The sequence below is a fragment of the Puntigrus tetrazona genome, chromosome 18 (genome assembly GCF_018831695.1).
Source record: "Puntigrus tetrazona isolate hp1 chromosome 18, ASM1883169v1, whole genome shotgun sequence".
Taxonomy (NCBI): Eukaryota; Metazoa; Chordata; class Actinopteri; order Cypriniformes; family Cyprinidae; genus Puntigrus; species Puntigrus tetrazona.
Window position 1 is genome coordinate 2,158,882 of NC_056716.1, and position 12,501 is coordinate 2,171,382.

General features: G+C 38.3%; 2 protein-coding genes across 2 annotated transcripts; one reads left to right on the forward strand and one right to left on the reverse strand.

Annotated features, from left to right (window-relative positions):
- The first annotated feature begins 434 nt into the window (after positions 1–434).
- zgc:162879 (ras and EF-hand domain-containing protein) lies at positions 435–8,410 on the forward strand. Its single transcript, XM_043265015.1, has 17 exons — positions 435–1,005; positions 1,553–1,705; positions 2,575–2,665; positions 3,092–3,187; positions 3,278–3,358; positions 5,033–5,148; positions 5,297–5,365; positions 5,476–5,557; positions 5,713–5,783; positions 5,901–6,084; positions 6,174–6,275; positions 6,431–6,575; positions 6,659–6,740; positions 7,471–7,585; positions 7,663–7,776; positions 7,854–7,930; positions 8,007–8,410. Exons 1-17 carry the CDS (start codon positions 695–697, stop codon positions 8,107–8,109), a joined length of 1,992 nt encoding a protein of 663 aa, XP_043120950.1. The 5' UTR covers positions 435–694; the 3' UTR covers positions 8,110–8,410.
- A 290-nt stretch (positions 8,411–8,700) lies between these two features.
- Positions 8,701–11,732, reverse strand: serf2a (small EDRK-rich factor 2a). Its single transcript, XM_043265016.1, has 3 exons — positions 11,591–11,732; positions 10,507–10,615; positions 8,701–10,326 (listed from the first exon to the last, which is right to left on the reverse strand). The coding sequence occupies exons 1-3, from the start codon at positions 11,595–11,597 to the stop codon at positions 10,260–10,262; spliced, it is 183 nt and encodes a 60-aa protein (XP_043120951.1). The 5' UTR covers positions 11,598–11,732; the 3' UTR covers positions 8,701–10,259.
- Positions 11,733–12,501: the final 769 nt, after the last annotated feature.

The following is a 12,501-nucleotide window of genomic DNA, read 5'->3' on the forward strand; positions in this document are numbered from 1 at the left end:
CAATTCTGCGAAAATATCTTTGAGTCGTATGGAAGTACAGCTGACAATATGCGCGGACATTTCCAAACAAAGGCAGGCAAATGTCCTTCAGCTGATAAAGACCGGTCCACGCCTGAAAGAGAAATAAAGTACAGGTGACCTCGACACGGCCGCCTTCGGGTCGTCGTTTGACTGAAGATGACTGAAAATGCTCTTTAAATAACTTAATTTAAAAGTCATATCCTATGGAGGCGCAGCGAAATCAACTCTCTGACCCCTACGCCATTCATTATTTTTATTCTTCCCCGATAACTTTATTTCCTTTTAATTAGAAAGAACTAGGTTGCCAGATTCGGCAACAAAGGCACCCCCGGACAGGCTGTGTTTACTAGTTTTAGCTGACCAGACCAAAATGTGGGCTGGTTCTCAGATCGATGTACACTTCCACAGCACGCCTTCCTCCGTGACTATCCAATGACACACTAACTTGAGCTCAACTCGTTACAATGCGAGATAACGAGCGATCATCCAATCACTCATGCCTTCATCCGAGCTGCCTGCACGGTTTCTGCGCACCTGTTGGTGATGTACGTCTTAGATCACGGACCTTCAGCGTTCACTTTCGTCTTTTCGTCACTTCCACGTTCTCGGAGCGTTGTCTTTGTACACGGGTGTGTTTTGCGTCACCGTTTGCCTGTCCTCGTCCGGTGAAAATATGAACCAAGCCGACCTTCGGAGGCTTTTTGCGGCATGCGACGGGAATAAGTCTGGGAGAGTGGAGTACGAGGACTTCACCGGGGTCTGCCGGGAGCTGAACGTCCCTGCTGAGGAGATCAGGACTTTATTTAACAAGTTCGATCTGGACGGAGACGGGTGCATCAACTTCAACGATTTTTCGTCAAGCTTTCATGAAGTTTCCGAAGCCCTCAATCTGGCTTTGTTGGGGAACAGTCTGCAGGTTCAGAGGAGCGCTTGGGATGAGTTTGAAAACACGTTAGACGGGGATGTGGCCTTTTATTTGGGAAGGTAGCTATATTTTGACTTCTGACGTTCAGGTTGACTTCAAGAGAAGGATTTGATCTTTATTAAAAAAAAGTTAAACAGTTAAATGGCACGTCGAGTTATTCCTTATGGTTTGACTACATTTATGCTGTTTAAAAATTGTTTGTGTGTAACCTTGCCTGCTTGTTTTTTTGGGGGGAAAAAATACGAACACTCTCCTGAGCTAAATTTGAGAGAACCTACTTTTGTTGCAGGTTAAAATAAATAAAATAAAATAACAAAAATAAATATATATTAAAAAAATTATTTATTTATTTTTTCTCTTCATCATTGCTCTCTATTTATTATCTCAAAGCAAACTAGTAGTCATGTAAACATGTCTGTCTACATAGACAGAAAACATAATAAAAAGATTTAGCAGTGTTTTTATATTACTAATAAAATATGCAGAAATATTTCATTTTCAATTTCATGCCAGTATCTGCCGTGACAATTGTTTATTTTGTTTTGGGGGTTTTTTATATCCGGTCACAAATGTTAATTTGCTGCTTTCTTTTTCTGGTGTCTGCAGACAGTGGGATGATTTGAGGGAGTTGTATGAACAGATCCACTCCGCATCAGATGAGTTATTACTGCAGCAATATGAGGATCTGATCAAGGCTCTTGTAGCTGAGAGCAAAGAGCACAGGATGGACAGTGAGCAACTCGAGACCAGTCTACGAAGGTGAGCGGAGCATTTCCAGGACTGAGCCGGGATGCTGTGGTGAATGACTTTACAGCTGGTTTGGCTCTTATAGACTGTCTCCACTTACGACCAGCTGATATGCGATTGCTCCTTGACGAGTCCTACATCTTTGAACACTTTAAGTTTGTCGTTTTGCTGCCCCTTTGAATATTTTCAGGATATAAGACCGTTATAGAATATGGCAATATGCACAATAAGACTGGAATGTTCAATATCACATTAATATATCAACAATTGTGAATATTGAGTTTTATGGTAGATTTTTTTTCCCCTGTCCTCCATCCAGGAAGTGTTTCTTCTAAGAGTTTAATGAATTCAGGCTACAAAGCTGTCATTGTTAAAACGAAGAAAAGTTCGACCATTTCTAAGAAAGGAGGAAATCGTAAATTAGGCTAGAGTTACTAAGCTTGTCCTCCTTTACGTGGTTCTGTAGGTGTGGGATGTAGATTTGAGTGCTCCGTTTTCACAGCAAGACACAGTCCAGGCCTTTCACTGTGTGTTTAGCGTTGTTTGTTTCACCTCAGGTCCACCTTTCACAGTCGAGGCTTTTCAAGAGCCCTACCTTCATTCGTTCCTCCCTTCCCTTTCGTCAGAGGTTTGCTCAACTGCACCCGCTTGATGATTACGATAAGACTGTGTAGCTAAAAGGAGTTTTTCATCTCTCCAGTAGTAGCTCCTCAGGGAACGTTTTTCTTGAGATCTGGATGTAGGTGCACCTGGATGCATTAAAGCGTTTTCTAAGACCAAGGACGGTTGTTTCAAACTGCTTTCTGGATAAAGAAAAAAAAGACTTCAAAGTTGCCGTTTGATTCTGTAAAGCTATGCCTTATGCTTTTTGATGTGAACAGGACAGAGGAACTGACCAGCAGTCGGTTAGCAGAGATGGAGGAGGACTTGCAGCTGCAACTGGCCCGCACAGAAGAAAGGGTCAGGGAAGAGGTGAGAAGTCAGACAAGTTGAATGTTCGTTGATTTATGAATATGATTTGGCACATTTGTGTACATTTGTTTATTAAATGTTAACGTAGATTCAGGTTAATGCAAAAGTAACACTAATTTTCTGCTTTATTGATACTCAAAGATAACATGATTTAATTTCTCAGGTTTTTTATGGTATGTAAAACTTAACACCCAGACAGATACACATGCATTTATATGTACGTCTTGGTAAGTGAAAAGTATTTCAGGTTCAGCTTTGTAGTCAGTGGTTCACCTTTTATTCTTGAAGCCCAGTGCGACGTTTTTAAACAGGAAAGCTGGCCTGACTCTGTGCGCACAAAGGCCTCTCTATGAGAGCTAGTAAATGCTTCTTTATTAGACCTGTGCATATAAGGAAAAACACTCTTCTTGGGTTTCATGCAAACAGGAGCAAAAGAAATTGGACGAATCCATAGCTATGCTCCAAATCAAGCACGAGAATGAACTGGCAGACCTGCAGACAACAATAGAAAGGCTCACAAAGGTGAGGAAGCAATGTGGGAATCTTATTTTATTGTCTTTGCATTGTGGGTTTGTCTTTTTTGTGTGTGTAACTTCTATTGTCTCACTTTAGCAATATCAAGAGGATTTGAAATTAAACAGCCCCAAGGAAGATGCCAACAAATTGAGAGCGCAGGTTCGAGATCTGATGCAGGTATGAATCAGATACTCCTTTACAACATGCAGTGCCCTTCAAAAGTGTTTGAACAGAAGGGGAGAATCTGGTAAACTGCCAACTTTAACTTAGAATTTATCCAAAAATATTAAAATGCTCCCTTAAAAGAATATATGACTGCCTTTTAGAGGATGGAAGATATTCTATGGAAGTTTCTCAGTGGGTTCAATGTTTTCCCAAAATTCTTCTCACTTATCCCAAAAACTGATACGTGACTATGTGTGTTACCTAGAAGCAGGCTCATAGTGTTTCTTTACATAGGAACATCTCCAACTACTGGCCTGACATGCTTAGCCACTGACGCATCATGCTCCACTTTGTCTGTAGTGGCAGAATAAGGACTGATACTAGAGGTCTTATTTCCAGCGGTGTCTGGGTCACGGTGCAGTAGGAAAGATGATTTGTGGGACTTGCTATTCAATTCCATTTTAAGATGCAAAATGTAATGTTTAGTGTGCAAAAGAAATAAGGATCAGAAATGCAGGCCAGGGCTGAATATTCTTAAACTGTGTGTGAATTTTTTAATTTTTTTCTCTTTTGACAGTATATGATTGGAAAGGAAAGCGTTTTTCTTTTGAACTGAAAGGGTTACTCCACGCCAAAAAAAATTACGGCATATTTTATCCCGGGGGTGTGTGTGTGTTATATTTTTATGTATAATATTTGTTTTCAATCAATCATTTTTATTTATATAGCGCTTTTAACAACACAGGTTGCATCAAAGCACTGTACAGTATAATGACAGGGATGTATAATGACGAGAGATGTTTTCAGGCAAACATACTCAGAGTTTGCCTATACTTGCCTTTTTTTATTTTGGCTCTTCCAAGCTTGTTAATGCTGGTGGATGGTGGCCATTTATTTTAAAGCTCTGTAAATTGAATACATCAGCAAGTACTGCACCAGAAAACTAACCTATACACCTTCAGGGGGTTATCATATGTCCATTTTGTAAAAATATTTGTAGTTCTGAAATTATAACCTAAATAACTGACTTCCGAGAATGCATCTTGGCTGATCTCTGACCCGACATATGACTTGAGCTGCATCATAGCTAAGTCAGAGGTCAGCCAAGATGTGTATAGGGCGGATATATCTGATTTATGGAGCTTTAAAATAATGCCCACCAGCATTACCAATTTTGGATGAAAACAGGTAGGCATGTGACTGTCCCATTGACTGCCAAAGAATTAAAGCTGTCTAGGCCTAGAAAAAGTATAAACAACATTGACAAAATGGTAGCCTTAGCACCATCTTGGAGTGTATCCGCTGAACGTAAACGGCGTGCTCTGTTCTGTGTCCAGCAAATACTCTCAAATGGTACAACAGTGACACAGAGAGGATGAATTGTTACATAAAGTCGTTATTTTTTCATAAAATTCAGGTTGAACCACTGAGAGCAGATGGACTATTTTGATGAGGTGGAGTAACACTTGATGCTGTGGGAATTAGTGGAAAATGGCTGCATACTGCAACAAGACTGAACAATCTTTATAGATCTCTAGCTGTGGGATTCTGCAGGAAGAAATAACTTTAGTAAATTAAATAATTAATATTTAGTAAACGGCACTGGAAAGCCGATCCCACTGGGACCTCTGTAACAATAAATAAAAATTGAAATGTGACCTAGTCAGCTTTTGTATTCCTCTGCAGGAGAATGAGGAGCTGAGGAGTTCTCTAATGAAAGCCCAGATAAACGTCTCTGTTCTCCAAGTTGAGTTGGACAGGTTGAAGAATGCCTTCACTGACCAGAAACTCCAGCATGAGAGGTGAGAACATTCATGCTTCAATTAATTTAAGCTGGGTTTGTGTACGGAAATATGTGGCGCTTCCATTAGTTCATAAACACCACCACCTCCAATGTGTTCAAGGGATTTAGGAAAGTTCTTTTAATGTGATTCCTTTTTCTCTTTTCAGAGAAAGCGATGACCTTAAGAAGATGGTGATGGAGTACCAGTCTTATTCCAGCCAAATAGAATTTCTCCAGTAAGCCAATTCCATCGTTTTCTTTTTGAGAGTCAAATTAATTACAATATTCTAATAAGGAAACAGATTTTCTAGCTTACCTGCCCAATACGATCACTCTTTCACCTTAGGGAAATGAACAAAACATTGTATGACAGCAATGATGGGTTACGCTCTGCTCTGAGCCAGGATAATGGCTCCTCTAAAAGACGGGTAGCTACTTCATTTTTAATTTAAGGTAGAGCTGCATTCATTGCAGCCATGATCAAATATTTGGATTTCCAGCATACAGAAAAGCACCATTATTTCTGGAAATCGTTGTAACTTGCACGATAACAACCCTCATTAAAATGTTTGCTCTTCTGTAGCTCTCACCAAAAAGTGAAGTTCCTCCTAGAAAGATGAAACCACTTCGACAGAGCACTATGAATCAGAGCGGGTAATTATATCCTTTACTCTGCATTTGTTGCAGCAATATCTTGACAGAAGAAAAAAAAAAACTTAAGGAATTTTTTTAAGGCCTGTGTATTATATTATAGTCTTGTTTAAATTTAAGTTTCACTAATGAAGAGGACACGATAGCCCTGGTGAAGTGCTGGGCTGATAAGTACTTGGATAGTGGCGTTTCCGTTCAGACAGACGCTGAGCTGATGTCAGGCAGTGATTATGAGAGTGACGACAGCAATAACTCAGTGGAGACTGTGCATCATAGTTACTCTTGTATTCCATCTGAGCTGGAGGTAAGTCTCCAGCTTTCACCTAGTTTTCACACTTTGCAGGTGTGTATCTGTATTATTCATTGCTGGGTTAAATAACTAATGTCTCGAAGGTGTCAGAGCTGAAGTCTGAAGCTTTGGGATCAGTAGCTCCTAGCACAGTTGCTTCAGTATCTTCCTCACTTCGGCGGCGGTTGTCTGCTTTTCCTGTCAAGGTAGTTTTTGCTACAGTACTCTTGTTTACTCACTTGGTATACTAGAATCTATAAATGGCAAATCAATTTTTGAAAAAAGTGGAAGGTCTCAGTTTTTCAGTCATGTAGCAAACGACTAGAAAAATGGATGGCTTGTTTATAAATGTTCTCTATAGCAAACCGAAGAGGACTTGCATGACACTCAAGATCTTGCTCCAGTGTATCGTCTGGTGTTGGCTGGGGATGCTGGGTCGGGAAAATCCAGCTTTTTACTACGATTGAGTCTAAATGAATTTAGAGGAGATATACAAACCACTCTTGGTGAGGGTTTTTTTGTTTTTGTTTTGTTTTTTTGCCATATAAATACAGTATAAGTATTGAGAATCCAAAGTTCATTCTTACAGGTGTTGACTTTCAAATCAAGAAGATGCTTGTAGATGGAGAGAAAATAAACCTTCAGATATGGGACACTGCTGGACAGGAACGGTACAGTGTATTTGTGATTTTTAGGTTAATATTCTTGTGGACACTAAGTTGCATATTAGTCTTCATTAGGGATTATTATGCTTTGCTTTTATAGCAAATGGTTGCTTTTGCTGCATTGTACAGAATTTATCATGGTTTCCACAAAACATATTTTCAACATTGACACGTTTCTTGAATCAAATCGGCATATGAAAATGATTTCTGAAAAATCATGACCACGAAGACTAGATTAATAATGGCTGCTGAGAATACAGCCTTGTCGCAGAAATAAATTACATTTTAAGTGTTTTTTTTTTTGTTTTTTTTTTTAATTGTAAGTTTTACTCTTATTTGTTAAAAAAAATGTACAGCCTAGGTGAGCATAAGAAAACTTTCCCATCCCCCAATTCCAACTTCAAAGTTTTAAACAGTAGTGTAGACAGCCTGTCTCCAGAGTTCTGTTAAATGTTTTCAATGTAATTGATGTACCACATGTTCTGTATTGCTACAGACAATAACAATGACTCTGTATGCATTTACTGTAAACAATTGCTGTTTATGCACACAATGGAATATCAGCAGGGATGCAGGTCTATGGTTTAATGGTTTATTTTATTGGGTTCTTTAGTATGTGTAAGTTATTCTGAGGCTTTTTTTTCTTACATAATTTGTAGTTGCATTGTTCAGGATTCTTTACCCATAGTCAATGTTGACATTTTAAGGTATAGATTAACATTACACTTCTCTACAGGTTCCGCAGCATCGCCAGGTCTTATTTTCGCAAGGCACATGGAGTGCTATTGCTATACGATGTCACATCCGAGAGCAGTTTCCTGAATGTTCGTGAATGGGTGGAACAGATTCGGGTACGGTCAATGACGTTCTAGCGAGGTTTTTCTTCTTTGTCATTTGTAGACTGTGTTCTGTAAACTTTCCCTCACAGGAGTCAACGGATGATGACATCCCGATGTGTGTAATAGGAAACAAGGTAGATTTGAGGGCAGAAAGGCCAAAGGGAAGCTGTGTGAGTGCGTTCCACGGTGAAAAGCTTGCTATGGTGGGTCTTGAGCCACAGTTTTATATGGGAATAATGTAATAACCATCACGCCAATCCTAATCTGCTGTATGTTATAGGCTTATAGTGCCCTGTTCTGCGAAACAAGCGCTAAAGATGGGACGAATGTCATCGAGGCAGTTTTACATTTAGCAAGGTAAGAAACCACATCAGTTTCAGCTCATTTTAGCACTCGAACGTTTCCAGGCTCTAAATGTCTTATGAATTATCAGAGAAGTCAAGAAACATGCAAAACTGGGTCGGAGATCAGAGTCGAAGGTTAAGCTGAGTCTCCATAAACGGAAGAAGGCGCTGAGCAACTGCTGTGGAGTCTAAGTCTTTTTATGCCTTTTTAAAATAACTACAACCCTATCCTCTGTTAGAAAAATGTTAATAAATTAGTTTTTTTTCTAATGCAGTTAGCACTTTTAAGCAGTTTTTAGACATTTGGATGCTTCCTTGGTGTTTGTAGGCACACTGATCAAATGTATACTTGTACATATGCCAATGATCAAATTCACTTCAGGGTTCAGTGTTTATTTAAATGTACTTTTTTATGTTGGAATTTAATTACTGTTGTGTTGAATGATGTTTACATGAATGTTTCTAACAACATAAATAAAAGTTTTAGATCTGACTCAAAAGGTCTTTATCTCTAGTATTCTGACACATCTGAAAGAAATCAAACCGGATTTGTGCTACTGTTTATTCAACAGTTTTGAGTAAAGGAAAGCAGATGAAATGTATAAAAATACAAGAGTATGTGATTGTTAGACGGGTTTTGTGGGTTTGTTATTCTTGGGTTTTACACAGTGATTACCGATCAAAAAAAAAGACCCATACAACGTAAAAGGAAATGCTCAGTCAAACTAAATTAGTACAATACAAGGTTTTAAATCAAAGTACAAACAATGGTTATTAGGCAAGTAGTATTTGAGGATTAATTTTATTATTGAACAACAACCATGTTCTCAATGAACCCAAAAAAACTCCATGTCAAAGCTGAATATTTTTGGAAGTAGTTTTTAGTTTTAGCAATTTTAGGAGGATATCAGTGTGTGCAGGTGGCTATTACTGTGCATAAGTATTAGGCAACTTAACAAAAAACAAAAATACCCATTTCAATTATTTTCAGCAGTGAAACCAATATAACATCTCAACATTCACAAATATACATTTCTGATATTCAAAAATAAAAAAAAATCAAAACAAGTCGGTGACCAATATAGCCACCTTTCTTTGCAAGGACACTCAAAAGACTGCCATCTATGGATTCTGTCAGTGTTTTGATCTGTTCACCATCAACATTGCGTGCAGCAGCAACCACAGCCTCCCAGACACTGTTCAGAGAGGTGTACTGTTTTCCCTCCTTGTAAATTTCACATTTCATGGACCACAGGTTCTCTAAGGGGTTCGTTCAGATCAGGTGAACAAGGAGGCCAAGTCATTTGTTTTTCTTCTTTTAGACCCTTTCTTGCCAGCCATGCTGTGGAGTACTTTGTGATGGAGCGTTCTCCTGCATGAAAATCATGTTTTTCTTGAAGGATGCAGACTTCTTCCTGTACCACTGCTTGAAGAAGGTGTCTTCCAGAAACTGGCAGTAGGATTGGGAGTTGAGCTTGACTCCATCCTCAACCCCAAAAGGCCCCACAAGCTCATCTTTGATGATGCCAGCCCAAACCAGTACTCCACCTCCACCTTGCTGGCGTCTGAGTCGGACTGGAGCTCTCTGCCCTTTACCGATCCAGCCACGGGCCCATCCATCTGGCCCATAAAGACTCATTCTCATTTCATCGGTCCATAAAACCTTAGAAAAATCAGTCTTGAGATTTCTTGGCCTAGACTTGACGTTTCAGCTTGCGTGTCTTGTTCAGTGGTGGTCGTTTTTTAGCCTTTCTTACCTTGGCCATGTCTCTGAGTATTGCACACCTTGTGCTTTTGGACACTTCAGTGATGTTGCAGCTCTGAAATATGACAGAACTGGTGGCAAGTGGCATCTTGGCAGCTGCACACTGGACTTTTCTCAGTTCACGGGCAGTTATTTTGCGCCTTGGTTTTTCCACACGCTTCTTGCGACCCTGTTGACTATTTTGAACGAAACGCTGGATTGTTCGATGATCACGCTTCAGAAGCTTGGCAACTTTAAGAGTGTTGCATCCCTCTGCAAGATATCTCACTATTTTTGACTTTTCGGAGCCTGTCAAGTCCTTCTTTTGACCCATTTTGCCAAAGGAAAGGAAGTTGCCTAATAATTATGCACACCTGATATAGGGTGTTGATGTCATTAGACCACACCCCTTCTCATCACCTAATATGCTTAACTGGTAGTAGGCTTTCGAGCCTATACAGCTTGGAGTAAGACAACATGCATAAAGAGGACGATGTGGTCAAAATACTCTAATTTGCCTAATAATTCTGCACTCCCTGTAGTCTAATGACACCAACAATAATAGTTTAGGATCGTTTGAAGGGTTTGTCGATGTCTTCTACTTGGTTTTAGAGTCCATTTTTTCGTTCGATTTCTTTTGCTTCTGTTGCATTATTTCTGCATCTCTAAAAAGGTAAAATAAAAACACATGGAAGTTAATAGCAGCAGTAAAGTGCCACAACATTTTTAAGTACAATTTCTAATACTCCTCCTCCTCCTAAGCAACACACATGGTGGTTTATTCCTCTCTATATTGAAAGGAACCTGCATCTAAGTTCTGTTGGTGTCTGGGTCTTGTAGGTTACCTCTGCTTTCTGGCAGCAGCAGATAAACCGTCATCATTTCTCTTGCCCTTTTGCATATCATTTTGCTTCTTGGCATTTTTCTGGCGAGCAAGGTCACGCTGATTTCCCCCTAAGCAGGACACAGTGCTGAAATTAAATCTCTGACAGACACAACCCATCTCAAGATGTTTCCATTTCTTATAAAGCCTACTGTGTCTTTTTTATTTTTATTTTAAGACCTCTAAACTATAACTAAGAACATATTAAGTTTTAAACCTTTTGGTTTAATTCTACAAACATGTCCAACTTCATGTCACACGCATGTCTTATTTTTAATGCAAAATTAATATGTTCAGTGACATTTCAGACTTCATTTACGTACCAAACCAACTTGGAACCAGTCAGTTATCATTGCATTATTTTGCCCACCGCAATGAAAACTAAAACTTTCATCAGAAAAACTAAACACTTAAACGCCATCTGTACCAAGACATATATAGAGACTGAATGACAATTTAAATATTTATGCATTTTATGTATGTTGGTAGTTTGCTAGACTGTTATAAATGACTGTCATAATTTCATTATGTCAATTAAAAAAATGCTGTTTAGTCTTATGAATTAAAACTGGGTTTTTTTCCTCGAGTATGAGCTCTATTTTCCCAGTATCATACTATATACATTATATACTGTTACATTAAAAGAAAAGAAAGTTTACAGAATAAGACCTTTGTTTGTCAAGATTTAATGTAAATCTCTTTTTGATGAGTTTTTTTAAAAGTACGAGTGATATGTCCTTTGAAACGCATAGTTTGTCTCAAAGATGCTGAATCAAGTTTTGTCACAAATAAAAACAATGTAAATGAATGCCGACAACGGCTTCAGAAGCTGTTAAAGCTGAAAGGTGTGTGCGTGACACCAATATATAGCTTATATCAACGAATTTAATTTGATGAACGATTTTGAAAACATGCAGTCGTCATAATTGAATTTAAACTTTATTTCCGCCCAGTCCATTTAAAAGCGGAGTCGGTTAATCCCACAGGCCTCACACGCCGTGACTGAGATAAGAGCAAACCCATGTAAGATCCTTTTATATACTCACTTGTCATTTTTGATTAGATTTGTCCGATTTTCAGAGTAGCTCACCCAAAGGGCCGCTATCTTAATTCCCACCAAACAAACCGATGCCTTTACTGTCTGGAGTCAAACTTACTGTAGAAGAATACATAGCATCGCGAGATCTCGCGGCACAGGAGGCAGTCATTTGATTGGATGCGACATGTGACGTCAGGCACGGGGAACGTTTTCATTGGTGAAACTGGACAAATAGGCAGGATTGTTTTGGGGAGTGTGTGTGATTGAAGTTTATGTATTTGATGTTTTGTTTTTATGAACGACATATTGAAATGTAAATAATTTAATGTTAATGGTTTTTAAGTGAACTCTTTGCCGACCGAATTCATTTTATTATTTCATAAATTACACTTTAGGGAAAAGATAAAAACGTTTTAAAAGAATACATTTTTATAATAATGTAATTTTTATAATTTTTTTATAATTTTCATAATTTTTAAGCCATTATGTATATTTGTTGTACTGATTATACGTATATAAAGTATTAGGTTTATTCCAATTTAAATATATCTATATCTATATATCTATTTATATATATATATAAATTATAAAAATTAACAAGTTAACACATACACACACACACACACAAAAAAAATATTTTAGAAAATGTATTGACATGTTTTTTATTTATTGGCGTGAATTAAAATAAGAAATATGTAAACTTTTAGCTGTCTAGGGCATCTATGCCCCTGCCATATTTGCTGAACCACTGCTTTAAACTATTTTTCCTATCAGCTCACCTTAAAAATAAAATAAAGCTTTCAATTAAAACACGCATTCCAATTTGTTTGTTTTGTATGGCACTCAAATGACAAGAGCAAAGCAGAACTGACACTCAGCCATTCATCTGCGAGATGCGTGCTGTTCAGAGACAATGCC